The 16849-nt window shown below is 46.1% G+C and overlaps 1 protein-coding gene across 1 annotated transcript; it reads left to right on the top strand.

The window, feature by feature from the left end:
• Nucleotides 1-595: 595 nt before the first annotated feature.
• LOC135399792 (putative nuclease HARBI1) lies at nt 596-9455 on the top strand. Its single transcript, XM_064631525.1, has 5 exons — nt 596-663; nt 1073-1244; nt 1325-1962; nt 7946-8098; nt 9341-9455. Exons 1-5 carry the CDS (start codon nt 596-598, stop codon nt 9453-9455), a joined length of 1146 nt encoding a protein of 381 aa, XP_064487595.1.
• Nucleotides 9456-16849: the final 7394 nt, after the last annotated feature.

The raw sequence follows: 16849 nt of genomic DNA, 5'->3' as shown, positions 1-16849 counted from the left end.
TGTTGGGAAGGCTCAGAATAGCAGAAATGGTTGCTGGCAGAAGTGATTGGCCAAGATTGCGGTACAACCCACTGATCTCGATTGTAAAAGGCGTACAGCCGCGCCTTCGTAGCAGACGACAGCCGGTATGAAGTTTTATATCACGTAATGCAAGTACATTGAATGAAAAAGGAGCAAAGATGTATGTATAAATGAAATTCAATTATATAATGCAAAATCCTACGTATAAGGGTCGTCTTTCTTGCTATTTTCCTGGTATCACGATCTTAACTAGGCCTAACGTTAGCGACGAAACATCCCATTTTCACGTATATAATGATGGCGGAGCCAAAGTTGAAGCTGATTTTGCAGATGCGTACATGATGATATATACTCACAGTATGAAATTAAAGTAGTCTGTGAATTTTTTTGTCACGAAATCTCCGCTTCGCCGTTCCAAGAACCATCAGCCATTTTTGAGAAAATTTGGTGTCATGGCAGTTCCCATGGAAAACAGCAACCAATGAAATGCGCCTACGTTTGATTGATAGGTCGAGCCTCTTTTTTAGGCTCCTCCTAATGGCCACACTCCCTTTGGCATACACGGCACTGGTCTATGTGTCCTTCGAGCGATCACGGTGGTGTACCAGCGAAGTCAGCGGAGTCCCATGTCTTGTCATTCATCTGATATGTTAAAGTGGCAAGGCTGTTACTTGATTGTACTGTTTCTTATTATTGCTTGAATTAGTAACAGCACCGCGCCCACACTGGTAATTAAATCCAGTTACAATAACAACCACATTCGTGAAATTTGTGTTCTTTCTGAGCAACGATTTGCGCATATAATGTCATGAGATGGTGCTTGCTCTTCCAACTTGGCCAACTCACATGTTGTCTTCCATATTTCTTGCTATTGCGATGTAGTTCAGGTAGGTTTTGAAATTTTGTTACCAGTGTGCACTTATCTGAGAACTGTGCTTCCAGCTAAAATGGAGTAGTAAGCTTGATAAACAGCATGTGTTTATTTATTGTGTTTTGTGTTGATATTTTGGACCAACGAACTGAAATTGCATTATGTGTGCTCTCCACTATATTGGTATGCGGTTAACAAGTCTAGCATGAGGAATGTGGCAAGCAGGTGCGACCTGGCAGAGAGCTCTGTGCATCGTATGTTGCAAAGGGTGCCAGATTTCATCATTGAAATGGGACCAACTGTCCTCACGCTTCCTGATGACATGGACAAGATGTCTAGGGATTTTGAGAAGGCATGTATAGCAAGTGTTTCCTTGTACTTGGTAGCATGTTACACAATACGAAATGGAACGACAATTCATTACATTTACAGGTGTCTGGGGTACCTGGTGTAGTTGGCTGCATAGATGGATCCTACATCAAAATCCAATGCACAAAGAAGGTTGCAGCTACATACTGCAACAGGCATCACTACCTCTCCATCACTCTACAAGCAGTCTGTGACAAGAGAAGACGTTTTGTTGATGTACTTGTAGGGAGCTCAAGCAGAACCCACGGCGCACGTGTTTTCCGCCAGTCATCCTTGGCCACTAAGCTTCCAGGCCTGTGTCAGGGTGACAAGTACCATCTCTTGGGTGACGCAGCCAATCCTTTGAGACAATATCTCCTGACAAACTACAGAGACTACAGGAACCTCTCAAAAGCCCAAAGGGAGTTCAACAAGAAGTTCTCAGCAACCCCTGTGCTGATAGAGAATGCCTTCAGCACTTTGAAGAAACGCTTCCGTCAACCCATGTACTTGGAGCTGCACACGGTTGATTGGCTCATCAAATTTATTCTTGCATGCTGCGTTTTGCACAATCTTTGCATAGACGCAGGTGATACAGTCCCTGACGAGACAGAGGACACTGAGGTGCCTGGCGACACTCGAAACTCGATGCGCAGTGATGGGGAGGCAAATTTGACACTGAGCAGTGAAGAGGCTGCACTGCGCAGACTGGGAGAAATCAAGTAAGAGAGAGAGAGTTGCAGCACAAGTGAGGCAACGTGAGGCAACGTAGGGAACGAACGGGAAAGGCCCTCTGTGTCCGAGTGTGGGTGCGTCATTTTGCTCCAGGATATAAATGCATTGAAAAACAGTACAGGCATGTGGACCCGCCAATAACTTTCGGATAAATTCATGTGTAGGCAGTCAAGTGTGCGCGGGTGTGGTTATACTGTGCTGCATTGTGGTTTGCGGATAGAAAAATAAAATTTAGAAATCTGCATGACTAAAGTGCTAATTCGAGTCCTGGCACCTTCAGTCATCTATGTTTTTAGCCTGCTTCGGCTAATTCTCCTTGCAAGCAGTTGTCGGCGTCCCCCCGTGGATTCACAATTGACATAAATATAAATCGTCAAGATAACTCTCATTAATTTGACATCCTCGCTTTAGGACTATGTTGCTTTGTAACCATTCCCTTCCCATGTAAATTCTCATTAATGTGAAAATGAACAATTCTGGATGACATGTTCCCAAGTAGCATGCATGCTGCAAAATGAAAACGTTTCTAAGAAAACATTTTCGTCATATTGACTTTTCCTACAAATATGACTGCAGATGTGCGGATGTGAACTAGTACGGTTGCGAATGCAGTCGCGGATCCTACATGCACGAGTACAATATGGATGCAGGTACTGTCAATGTTATTCACGCTCACCTCTAGTTATGGCCATTACGTTTTGTATTTTGTTCAGCAAGAATAATTGCCAACAGTTAAAATTATACGTTTCTAGTTATGTTTTTATTGAAAAGAATAAAGCTTACATATGCATGGACGCAGTTGTACAGTGACTAGAACTTATTGATGCATGTACATTAATTCCAAGTCCAAGTTACTCTTTCTCGTCAGGACTTCCAAGAATTCGGGACAGTAATGCCATCTTTGCTTGGTGACGCCTGGCTATCTCTTTTCGCACTTCTTCCCGGTAAGCTGCCTTCTGTAGACGATGAAGCCTTCTTTCCTCGTGCCTTGCAGCCAGTCTCTCTTCTTTTTCATGCTGCAGGCGTTCCATTTCTTGGAAAAATAATTTCATGTCCTGCATCATTGTCCTGCTGCTCCGAGTGACCCTTGGTGTGGCTGCCACCCCTTTTGTGGCTGTTGCACCTTGCTAAGAAGTTGATGATGCATCTGAGGCAACCCCACTGTCATTTGGAGTGGTACGTCCCCCCTCGGTAGACGCCACTTCGTCGGGCACGGATGATGCTTGAGGAGATGCAGCCCCGGGACAGGTTTTTTGGGACACTATTCCATAGCTGTCTCTTAACTGTTCGGGTTCAATGCTGTCGTCGGCCCATCGGAGCTTTGACAACTCGTCCTCGTAAGGAACCTCTGGTGGAGAATTCCCCAAAGTACTATTGTGTACAAGTGCAGTTCTCTTGCGTTTCATCATGGTCTTACAGAGGCTGCAACATTGGTCTCCTGTTCGTTGGACTCCAAGCGCCTCACAGATGTTGGCTACAATTCGTGCAAACATATGTTTTTTATTCCTAAATTTTTTCATGGGTCCAACTTGCGGGGAATACTGTTCATAGTCCAGCATCAACTTTGTCTCGCCGTGCTCGTGCTTGGCACTTCTACTTTTTTATCCGGTCACGCGCAGCTACCCGCGCTCCGCTCCAAGTTGGGCGAAAGTGTTCCAGTTGCAGATTGGGATCACTTGCCCTAGGCCAGAACAAGCCGCTCCATTGCTGAGTCGGCCAATTGCTCCGAATCTGCCATTGGAATTAAACATTACCTTGTTCGATCCGATAGCGATAGCGATGGTCAATAAGCCGTCACATTCATTGTCGCGTATTGGCATCGAGGCGGAAGACCAGTCACAAGGTGTGTATTGTCATCAAGCAGGAGAGCTACCTATGGAGGTAGACCAGTCACAAGGTCGCTTCGTCGCTTTCAACACTGTTAGTGCGATGACTGCCGCAAACGCTGTGTGCACTCTGCCCCTGCTACATGTCATCAGTGCTAGTTATCCAATTTTGCCGGTGTGGAGGAAGCTAAACAATAAAAGTGTTCGCCTCTAACGCCACTTAGTGGTACACAATGAAGACGACGTTTCACTTTAATTGAGAACTGAAATAAATTTGATCGTGGGGCCACCCTCACAAAATAAACTTCACCATATAGCACGCACCTAGCCTAACCATCATCCCCAGTGACATCGTTCTTTCCCCTGATTTGCTCAAAAACGGAGCGTACTAAACGGTAAAGCCGTTTTGAGAGTATGATATAATGGCAGCTCAAGCTACGGTGTGCAGACTATTGCTCATTTTGGTGAAACTATATATAAGAACAAACAATGTTTTCGAATTTTACGAATTTTTCGAAAAATTTTTACGAAAAAACAAACAAAGAACGACCATTTTTGACACAGCTAATCACTAACGCGACATAAAGGTCAACATAACCTATGGATAAAAAACATGGTGGTGGAACAACTAGATGGTAGGATAGCGGCCGTCTTAAATATTAACACACACACGAAAAACAAAGCTTCACCGCATAGCACGCTTCTAGCCAACCATCATTTCGAATGACAACGTTCTCCCCTTGATTTTCTGAAAGCGGGGGGCGTACGCCTCTTTGTGACAATTTGAATTGCGATAAAAAGACGTTATACTGCTCTCTCTCTCCTCAAATCAGCAGCGATAACTGTATCAATCGCCATAGTGGCTGGCGCAGAGCGCGTGTGCTGCGAAACCGGATGTCATTTTGGCAACAAACCGGAAGCGTTGCACAAAGACATGTATAGGCTTATTTAAGGAAGCATGTTTTGTCGGACGTAAGCACCACACGAATAGATTGTATACAACGTTTCAAACAGTATGTTTTTCTTTCCTTTATATTTTTCTGGTTGTCGATATAGGCACGAAAAGAGGCGATGCCGTGCTTGGTTTGAACGTCACCATTGATGTAGAATGCCTTCTGAATTATTCGTTATAAAAAAGATGTGTCTAAATTTTACAGGAATTGTATGCAAAAGTCTACCTAATCCTAATTCATTTCCAATGAATATTTGGAGACCAAATTTCTATAGAAACTGTATACAAGAAAATATATACAGGCCGTAAATAGAATGAATAGAATCCTCTTTCATTTTCGATTCAGCTTACAGCTTCGATAGCTCGTAGGCTACGCAGGGTTTGCGCCCAACAGTTCTATAGAATAGATGCAGTAGTTCGGTAAAGTTTTTCTTTTTCCTTTTTGTGGCTTCAGAAACCAGAAATATTGCATTTATTTCAGTGCGACATAGGAGAGCTGCTTTCCCACTCGAAATCGCAACAACGAAAGAAGAAAAACAAAAAGGGGACAAAATAGTTGCGCACCCACAAACCTGTGACTTGAATTGTAATGAAGCAAGGAGAGCTACCTATGGAGGTAGGCTCCCTTTGGAGAAACAGCAACATTAAACGCGCACTATTCTGATGCATTTGCGACGTGCTTGCAGAGGAAGATATTACTGATGCAGCGTACAAAGTAACGGCTTGGCAATTTGCGGAACTGTCTTCACTTGAGAAGTTCACTTCACTGCAGTAAAGGTTGGGACAAAAGCTTACAGAACACGCGAGGTGCGTGCTTTTTCCTCGCTTGCGACACCGCAGCGGCTGGCGGAAGCGGGTGAGGTAACTGCGCGGAGGGGTGGAAGCGTGCGCTGTTAGCGACACACAGTAGTAGTTCCGGCGCCTCTTGCGTGTCTGGGAAGTAGAAGCTACTGTGTGTCGCTAACAGTACATCCTACCACCGCTCAGAAACAGTGAACTCACCCGCTTCCGTCCGCCGCTAGGGTGTCGCACCGTAGGAAAAGTACGTCTCTAGCGTGTTCCGTAAGCCTTTGTCCCAACCTGCATTTCAGCCCTACACTCTAAAGTCCGTAACCCATAAATAGAAGTAAAAAACTTGCAAACGTTTTACCTCTATTTCTAGAGGTAACTATGTTACCTATACTCTGAATAACCCTTGTACACAGGTTAAAACTTAACCTGTAGTCACTTTCCACGTTGCTGCCCATGTAACTCTTACACAGAGGTTAAAGTATAACCTATACCCACCCACTGCGTTGCTAGGTTTGTAACCTTTATCTTAAAGTTATTCAGTGAAGCCATCTACGCAGGAAGGCGGGGTGAGGCGTCCCTGAGAACATTGCACGAACTCCTAATAAAAGAAGCACACCACAGAGAAATGTGTCCTAACAGTATTGGGTAATCATAACTATGCGCTCGCGGATACCGATTTGTCTATACCTGAAGCAGAGTAAGCTCGACACGCGCATCTTTTTGGAAAAATAAAAAAAATCACAATACTACAAAAAATTGTGGAGCTCAGTTGCAAAAAAAAAACGAGTAAGAATGGAACCACTGAAAACAAATTAAACGCATGTCACGAGTTTCCAAAAACCTCACGGAACTAAATATCGTTCACTGCATGCCGCTATGTAAAGTATTTCATTAACTAAAAGGTTGTGACACGTTTTCAAGATCACATGGCCCAATCGAACGCAGGAAATGCTAAACGAAAATATGAAGCTTTTCTTTGTAAACACAGCGTTACTTTATTATCAACGGTTCATACTACATAGTATTCTACGCAAAATACTCGAAAAATATACTGTAAAATTCTTTATCATCTTCATATGACACATGGAAAGACCATTCAAAGAATGAATTGTAACATATTAAATAGGAGTAATATTAAAAGTTCAAGATGCAATACACTTTGCACTGAAAGTCAAAATCGAGTTGACAAGTCTCTTCTTCAGTGGAGCAAAATATCTCCGGAGGATCATGCAGAGAAAAGGCATATATGAAATATGAGTATTACTAAACTGCAGAACACCTTGCACTGAATGTACATATAACGGAACTGAGTTGACAATGAAAGATGAAAGTCACTGAAAAGGTTAGCCAGCTGTAGGGATCGAACCCACATCTTCTGGATTGCCGGTGTGGGTTCGATCCCTACAGCTGGCTAACCTTTTCAGTGACTTTCATCTTTCATCGTTGATTTCTTAGGCAATTTGAGGCTTTGTTTGTATCTGTCCCCCTATGTTGTTCCAGCCTCAGAACATCAGTTTATCTCTTGAGTTGACAAGTCACTTTTTGACTTTAGCAAAATAGATGATTCGTAGTCATCTTCACATGACGTGTAGAAAAATTATCTAAATGAAAGTTTAATGAGATAAAGAACCCCAACGCATTTTGCACATGAGGCACATTACAAAAAATCAGGGGTTCCTCATAATGCAGCTTCGAGCTCGGAAAAGATAAGAGGGTTCAACATTGGCGATCTCCATTTCCGCGATACCACGCAGTTTTTCAACCTGTCCTTGTCGAACCTGGTGAAAACCCTCCTCGCCAGCGGTGGCGAGAGCGCGTTTCATTGTACCCGTCAAATATATGGTGACCGTTTCCGGCGCCTCCTCAGGAAGGGCATTTACCCGTACACCTTCGTCGACAGTTTCGAAGCGTACAATTTGCCCACACTACCGCTAAAGGAAGCTTTCAAAAGTGACCTGAACGACCAAGAGATCACGGACGAGGACTATCAGTACGCCCTAGAGATTTTCTAATTGTTCGAATGTGAGAACCTCGGCGGTTACACGCGTCTCTACGTCATGCTCGACGCTTGTCAGGTCTGCGACGTCGTACTGTATTTCAGGAAGATTGCGCTAGAGACGGATGGGATGGATATCTTACGTGCCATGTCCCTCGCCAGTTACGTGTGGAGCAGCGCTCTGAAGCTCACCAATGTCAAACTCGAGCTCATGAGCGATCGCGAGATGTATGAAACGGTCGAGAAGGGAATCAGGGGAGGCATTTGTAACAGCTTCCACAGATACTGTAGGGCTAATCACGAGAGGTGTGAAGATTACGATCCCCACCAAGAAAAGACTTTTACCCAGTACCTCGACGTGAACAGTTTGTACCCGTACGCGATGACTTTCCATCTCCCAACAGGAGGTTTTGGGTGGATGCTTCGAGGTGGAGCGAGATCGATTTTCTCAACATTCCTCACGATTCGGAAGTGGGTTACGTGTACGTGGTAGACTATTCATATCCAGAAGAACTGCACGCGCTCACCAGGGATTTTCCCCTGGCACCCGAACACAGGTGCGTGAACGAGAACGAACTGTCCCCCTACCAACGCCACCTGAAAGATGCGTTGTCGCTGAACGCCCCTCCCACCAAGAAACTCTTGCTGACGTGCTACGACAAAGAACGCTATGTCGTTCATTATGCATTGCTCGCTCTGTACGTGAGGTTGGGCATGAAAATAAAACGTGTTCACAGCATCCTCTCGTTCCGCCAAGACAACTTTTTGCGAACCTTCGTGCAGAGAAACGTTGCGTTGAGGAATGCCGCGACCACGAAATTCGAGCGACTTCTGTACAAAACCATGTCGAACAGCACGTTCGGCAAGTCGATACAAAATGTGAGACGCATGAAAAGGTGCGCTATAGCCTACGACAAAGAAAGCGCGCTCCGAAAAGCTAGCACCGTCGACAGTCAGCATTTTCACATTCTGAGTGATAAGTGCATCTTGTACGAGATGAAGCAACGCCGCATCAAATGCACGCCCCCCTTTACGTGGGCTTTGCCATTCTTGAAATATCCAAAGTCCGAATGTACAGCTTCATCTACGAGTCGCTCTTTTCTCGCTTGACATGTCCAGTGCAATTGATCTATAGCGACACGGACAGCATAATTTTTTCTCTCACGTGTGAAAGCCTGGAAGAGCAGCTAATGAAGATTGAGAGTGAGCTAGATCTGTCTTCCTATCCGCCAGACCACCCACTTTTCAACAACGAGCACGCGAATCAGATGGGGTACTTCAAAGACGAGACGGGGGCGGAGTTATTCAGGAAGTCGTAGCTATCCGAGCGAAAATGTACAGCATCCTCTTGGCTGGGACACAAACAGATCGCGAGAGCGAAAGGAATTAAGAAAGACGTGGTAAGGAAACATTTATTGCACGAAGTGTACCGAGATTCTTTGTTCAATGAAAAGGCGGTCTCTCAGAAGCAGTGCACCATCCAGAGTATAAAGCAAACGATGTACACCATTTTGAGACTCAAGAAGAGCTTGGTCCCCTACGACGACAAACGCTATCTCGTGGATGCCGTACACTCCTTCCCTTATGGGAGCTGCGAATACGGTAAGCTTTCCTAGTGTTTTGACGCGTATCGCATTACGATAGTACTCCCTCTTTGTGCAGCACCGGAAAACCCGGAAGAGAGCCCGAGACCGTCGACGTCAGGCATCGAATAACCGTGGAACAAAGAGCTGCACGCGCATGTAATCGAGAATAAAAGTTCTAGTCGAGACATGCTTCTCTCTCTCTCTCTCTCGCAGACAGGAGAAGCACGGGTCATCGTGGCAGTGTGGTAGCGGAATGGGTGTACGAAAAGAATTACCATTCTGTCATCATGCTGGTGCAGTGACCTGCGCAATGACGGCGCTGCGATGAAGATTCCCCTTTTCTGGCACGTCTGATCTCACGAACGGAGCATTACGAGATGATCAGACAAGGGAGGGAGGGTGCAGGCATCTATTGACCAAATCTTTTGTTTGTATTCAATAAAGATGTTTCAGTGAAAAAACACAGAGTCTCGTCAAAGTTAACCAATCAGTATTTCAATAAACCAATGACCAAATTTGCGATGTAGACTGCTTGCAAATGTCGCTGCTTCCGCAAGGCGTGCTTAATATGAGCGATGGCACGAGCGAGAAGGTCCACGATGTCTGCAGCGATGTAGTTGAATTCTGCGTTGGACAAGCTCACAAATTCGCTCATCAGTCCCAGGGGTCCGTCAGGAACCGTTATGCAGACGTTCGTGTAACGGGCGTAGATCCGACGCACCATCTCCTGCAGCGGCCCCGGCGAGATCTCTCCTATATTGCCAAAGCCTACCATATCTATCACGTAGCGAAAAGCAGTGATGACGAGCTGGTTGCGGGGACTTTTGCTGTTGAAACATTCCTTCTCCACTTCCCAAGAAGCCTGTGTGCGGGAACAATTTTGTAGCGAGTGGTAGCTGAACATCTTCACGTAGTGATGACGCGAGCGCGGTGCGCGCTGCCTTTATACAGATAAACGCGCGCGCAAAGAAGCGAGAGTGAAACCGAAACTCAGAAGCCACCCATCGCCGCTAGGAGCGTGCGCGCGCGCAGCAGAGAGTCGAAACCGAAAACACCCGCGGGCGGCGCAGAGGGTGCTAGGAGCGCGCGCGCGCATGCGCGGACGGGTGGAGCAGAGGTCGCGCGCGCATCCATAGCTGCCGCTGCGCGTCGCCTCAGTCAGTTTCTCTATGGCTGTCGTGGAAAGCAGACGTGCGCTCCCTGCGCTCGCTCAGTTTCTGGCTGGCTGTCGTACAGAGCAGACGTGTGTTCCCCGCGCTCGCTCAGTTTCTGCCTGGTTGATGAGCAGTCGCCGCGGGGGAAAAGGTGAGTGATTTGGCGCGCTCCTTTTCTCGTATGTTTGCCGTGTTTAGCGGTGACCAACGAGTGATTTGACCGCGCTCGTGTTAAGCCTTTTCTCGCATGTTTAGACTTGTTTTGCGGTGAGCAAGCCTTTTGTTCGTGTTGACGCATGTTTAGCGATGTGTGCCCAGTGGTTCCCGCCTTGTGTTAGCTGCATAGTGTTGTGACGTTGTGGTTAGGCCTAAGCGATCGCCCCCCGTGAGCCTTTTCCCCCGATGTGTACCGTTTTCTCCGTGCTGTTTTAGCAGTAGCGGTTAGACCTTTTCTCTCGCATGCCTAGACTTGTTTAGCAGTGCTGTCATTTTTACCTGCCACTAGTATCTTGTTCTCTGTCTTTCTCGTCTAGAGCTATGATGGTGGCGCCATCTGGTGTGATGCCTTGCAACTAAGTGGCCACCCGTCGTCGATCTCTGCAACTGCTGGGTGCCAACTACCAACATGGCGGGCGCTGGTCACTCGGTTGTTGCGGAGCGGCTTCTTCGCCGCGGCATAGTTGATTTTCAAATAAATTGTTTCTCTCCACTCTATTTCTATCTTTTTATTTTATTTCCTGCCTATTCTTTTTTTCTTTTTATGACCACGATTATCCGGAAACGCACAACTGGTCTAAACGCGAGATAGACGTTCCCCAATTAGTGTGATGGCTCCCTGGAGGGTGCTGATTAATGTGGGGGGTCCCAATTAGCTCTAACTGCTAATTAATGGCGTCCAGACGAAGATGTGCGTTTCCGGATAAACGTGGTCATTCATTACTACTAACGTTCGCATTAGTGTGCCTTGCAGGATGGCGCATCATGCCTGGGCACCCTCCGGTAAAGCAGGGACATCTCGGTAAGTTCTTTGGCGTTTCTTTCCTATTCACAACGACAAACGCAGTGAAATCGCGTAAACACGGAAAAGCTGATGGACAAACATGAGCCTAACGTGCCGGGTTGTCTCTGTGTCTCTCTCACCTGCGCTGACGTACGCGAGCACACATTCGAAACTGCTTGCCGTAAAGCATTAGAAAAGACATACCTTTATCCATGTAAAATTGTTGCCATACAGACAATCACATCCGCGCGGCTGCAAAACGTGCTCGACATGTACAGGGTGGGTTCAGATAAAGTGGCCCCGGTATGTATGCACCAATGCCCCTCCCTGCTTACCCCATGAACTTGCGGTGGCGCGGGATGACACTGTGAAAACGAACAAAAAATCGTAGTAATCAAACTCCACTTTACAAAAAAAAATTGTCCATGCAGCGATTCTCTCCGTGCATCTCGATTTTCCTATGCAGAAATCAATATTGCGATCACGGCAAAGTTGTGTCTAGCTACCGCTAGGTAGCGGTAGGTCGCGTCCTATCAGATCTCGTAGTGTTTCTGGAGCAGTGGCACCCCCAGCGGTAGGTTGATGCAACTGTGCTACACCGCCATGTCCCTTTGGAACATTCTGGTGTCATAAGTGTCCCTCACCAGTGCACATTCAAACCTGTGCGCCAAAATGCTTTGACATCCGAAATGGCAAGTTACAACGATAGAAAAAAAAAGGTGTTTGAGTCTTCGCGGTCTATTTTTCTTCTTCATTGCCACGTTTCTTCCGATTACGTTCTGCATTTCGTTTCTCTTGTTATCCCTTTTTTTAATGTCTCGTGATCTAAACTGGCCACTTATGGCTTACTACCCGCAGAACCCTTATTAGGAAACGTCAGAATAGCATGTGAAAAAATAGCGTGTCGTCAGCGCATGCACGAATGAATCTCCTTTCGCCCGCTATCCAGTTACCATTCTTCCCTCCAGGGCATCCCCGTATTTCGAGCTGCATTTCGAGCAACGACTGCCATCTTAGAAGGGGTTCTACGTATTCATCAACCAAGAAGGTCTTGAACGCCGATTACGTCATAGTGTGCATGTTCTGAAATAATTTTTTTTTCTTTTTATGTGACCCCTAGCATCTGAGCGCGTGCCTTCCACATATATCAGATGTCAGTGTCGGCTGCGTGTTTCACCGAAGTCTACATAGCCGCATGCTGATTGCTCTTTCGCGTGAAAGTTAAGTAGCTGTGTCACGCTCAATCGCACGTCTTGGCTCGCGCACCCTCAACTTTTATGCAGATAGGCAACGTGGTGATAACCAGGCCAACGTTACGACTAACGCCCTGCGGGAATGTGACCCCTGGACCGACTCCTAAGGGCACTGTGACGGCATATATCTGAAAGCGTATCACGAAAGGCCAGAAAAAAGAAAAAGAACAGACACCACAGTCGGTATATCTGTGAAGCCGACAACAGTGAGCCCTTAAACCAGCATCACCACCTCTATCGTGATCCCATGAGACCACTTGTACTCTAAACACAGAACTTCATCGCATAGCACGCCGAAGGAGGCTAACCATTCTACAGTAGCCTTTATTACTGCTGATTTGTTGAAAACGAGACGATAAGCCATTTCGAGACAGTTAACTACGTAAGTGTCCCAACAGGGCGTACGCCTCCCGTTTTCAGCTAATCAACTGTGTTATATGCAACATTCTGTACCGTCGTTGGTCTTCGGCATGCGATGCGGAGAAGCCTTGCTTTTAAAGTGAGCGACCTTGTTCCTGACACTTGCTGTGAGAGCACTCGTGACACATTCTTCCAAAAGCAACAAAAAGCTTCTGAATGTGACACTTGAGCAAATAGTGACTTTTTCGCAAAACGTTTCTACGGCATATGTTAGGAGAAGGGTAAGCGACAGAAAACAGGTACGCACATCTCGGTATCATAATTCTTTTGACAATCTGCGATCGAGCTGTAAGTCGCGTTCCCGGTTCAACATAGTCTTCCTTCAATTTTTCCAAGTATTTTTCTAACTGCATCCAATTGTTGTGTGAAACCCCATCCTTATTAAACCTGACTCCGAGGACTTTGGTCTCCTCCGCATTGCTCAAACTCAGATCTTTCCTCGGCTTCTCCCCACCTAAATATATCAATTTTGTTTTATCTCTATTTATTTTCGCCCCGCTCATTGCCCCATATTCCTCCATTACTTCTAAAGCTTTCTCAACTTCCTTTTCGCCTTGAACTACCATAGTGAGATCTTCTCTGTAGGCCACTATGGTTTTACACTGTACTGCCCCATGTAACCCAACCACTTTCACTGCATCAGACTGGTTCAGCTCTCGTAATAACCTAACAAAGGCTAACACATACAGCAGGGGAGAAAGGGGGCAACCTTGCCTTACTCCTCTTTTGACCTGAAAGCTCTTTCCCAATTGCCCATTGATGAGTAGCCTACTCCTGGCGTTTTCATACATGGCTCCTATTCTGTTTATTATTGGATTTTCCGTCCCAATTCCTTCTAATGTTTCTCTTAAATATGCGTGTTTAAGCCGGTCAAATGCCTTTTCTTGGTCTAAGGTCTTGAGAATACTCTTTATTCTCCTTCTGCTTGTCCATTCTATAACATCACTTAGCTCCCATATTTTCCTTTGGATTCTTCTAGCTTTAACTGCAGCACCTTGTGATAGTGACACCCATTCTTCCATATTTCCTTGTATTCGGCCCACGACTGTCCGTGCTAATATTTTATAATCTAAATGTCAAACTTCGCCTTTCTACCACCTTTTTTTTCATTCCTAGATACCCTTCTCCTTTGAAAGCCATACCACGGCCCTTCTTATCAACTTCCTCGCTTTCTTGTCCTTCACTTTCCTCCTTGTATTGCCAACTGTAGGATGGGGCAAGCGTAAGCTCGCCCACATCACGCTTCAAAAATAAAGCGGCACCCGCAGAGCGCAGCAACGTGTGTATTGTCATCAAGCAAGTCAGCAACGTCAACATTGTTAGTGCGACGACTGTCGCTAACGCTGTGTTGCAGTCTTCCCACTGCTACATATTATCAGTGCTAGTTATCCAACTTTGCCGGTGTGGTTGAAGTTTAACAATAAAAGTGTTCGCTTCTCACGCCACTTAGCGGTACGCAATGCAGACGCTGTTCCACTTTTGAGAAGTTCCATTTCCCTGATTTGCTGAAAAACGGGGCGTACGCTTTTTTTCTGTTACTTGCCCTTTCACCACCATCACCACCACCTTGTATTACTTGATGGCAATACGCCATTCGTTTTTCATGAAATCAACAGAGAGAACGTTACCATACGGGATGGTGGTGGTGGTGGTGGTAGTGACGTTTATTAATAAAAGAAGTCCGCAGCAGTCTGCCTGTTCATAATAGTGGTGGCAGGTACATGTCGAAGGGAGGCGGTAGGAGACGAAGAGATCAAGCTAATAGTTAAGAAAAAGGAAAGAGGAAGGAGAGGGGATGGAAGGAAGAATGGGGTTGTCGAAATAGATACGGGGATCCGCTTTGGGCCTGGTTACGCCGAAGCTCTTGAGAAACTTCCCAAGCCTCATATTCCACTGCCTGCCTGACATGTCGTAACCCTTACAAACTCCTCTTCAAAAGGCAGACGTCATCTCTATTTCCTTCATGAAACATATCTGGTGAAACCTCTGGAAACAGAGTCTGGTATTCCCAAAACACTCTGGGCGGACTCCCTTGTAACTTCCGGTTATGTACGAAATACGCGTTCCTCCAGCTAGGTGGGCGGGCAGGTGGCAGATCAGCTGTGGTTTGGCAAAGAATCCCGTAGCGGCCACATAAGGGCATCTGGATGCAGATCCCTGGGCCATAAAGAAGCAGCATCGACGGTCCAAACTGGACCCAAAGACAGCAGAATGTATGTTCGTCGGGTACCCCGAGGGTGTAAAAGGGTACAACTTGTGGGACAGAGAAACCGACTGTTTCTTCGTCAGCCGTGACGTTTTCTTTCACGAAGATTGGTTTCCACGTAAGGGAATAAACGACACGCTGGCCCCACCTTGTAAACCTGGATTCAGCGATGGTGCCGTGGGTTTACACGTGGATTGTGATAGCATTGGCGCCAAAAACCCACCGAAAACGCCGGTGGAACCGTCGGAGCTTGCGCCAGCGACTGCAGACCGTTGCCCCTTCCAAATGTTGACGTCGTCACTGGCTCATGCTATCAGCGTGGTCCGCAATCAGCGCTTCCCAGGCGTTCCGAGAAGCTAGCCACAGAGCCCAAGCAAAGTTATTCGTACTTTGCAGTAAAAATAAGAGGTTTTGTGCTAGACCCAATAATTGTGGAAGGAGCACTGTCAGAGCCTGACGGAACTGAATGGAGAAAGGTCATTCAAGAGGAGATAACAAATTTGATGTTTAAAAACCTTCCCGCGACAGCACCGCAAGCGGTACTGCCCCGACCACCCTTTTCTCATTTTCGCATTCAAAGACAGGGCCCACCCGGGGGCGGACTGCTTTATCCACGGGCCCTTCTCCAAAACATAAAGGACCAGCTCACTTTCGCCTCCCTCAACCGCGAAGGGAGACCTGAAAATAAGAATACTATACAGTGTATGCTAGTAAAAGCGGACAGTTGCCCACAAAGTCATTATAGGTAGCGCGGCTATGTAGACGTGTAAATTGAAGCACAAAAAGAAAACAATATGAATAGTGTTGTGCTCGTCTTTATATGCAACCACTGAAGATATGGAATACAAACGCGAACGAATGACTACTCGATAGGGGATAGTTAATTTTACCTATTTATTTTTCATCGTCGTTCACAGACGCTCGACGTGCTCGTGGCGCACGCGAGATTTGAAAAGCTTGGTGAGTTAGTAATTTTTTGTCATATTAAATTTTAAAGTTTCTTCCTCAAGTGTTCCTGCGAATACCGCCAGCTTTTATCATTTAAAGACACGTAAAAAAAATTAGTCCCGCGTGTGCACAGTAAGCCGCAGCAAATAGTCGCCAACTTGTCAAAAATTCGGCAAATTGCACGTTTTTGATCGAACAACTCAGTGTGAGTAGGCTTCTGGATTGAAGCGTGATCAATGTGTCATTCGACTCTTGTTCCCTTTGATAGTTGTAGTGGTAACGGAAAGAGAAACGGCACATTACTGAAATAGAAGACAGCAACAATAATGGAAACAGAAACGCATACCACGGTCCCCCATTACCAGAAACACAAACGAAAACCAGTATTGAATACGGGTAATAGCTTTCCTTGTTGTGCGATCACATTTCAGATACTTTTCATTTCGTTTTTGTATTTTGAAGAGTCTATTCCCTGTAATGCTCTAATCAGCAGGACAGCGTCGAAAAAAGGCGCAATATTGTATCTCGAGAATGCACCCCTCGCTTACCTACTCGTCCCAGTTCTGATAACTCCATAACATCATACATGTTCCTACATTTCTTCAAGAAACCTTACCAGGTGTGCGCATCTCGACGACGTAAAATTACTTGTGTAGTGTGTACGCGTGGCACCGAAGCGGAACTCCTGCAGAACAGCGTGTTGAGAGCCGGACAGGCTGTCCTCCCGCAGCTCTGTAACTG

The sequence above is a fragment of the Ornithodoros turicata genome, chromosome 7, assembly GCF_037126465.1.
Source record: "Ornithodoros turicata isolate Travis chromosome 7, ASM3712646v1, whole genome shotgun sequence".
Taxonomy (NCBI): domain Eukaryota; kingdom Metazoa; phylum Arthropoda; class Arachnida; order Ixodida; family Argasidae; genus Ornithodoros; species Ornithodoros turicata.
Note: the sequence above shows the minus strand (reverse complement) of the source record. Positions and strands in the feature narration are given on the sequence as shown.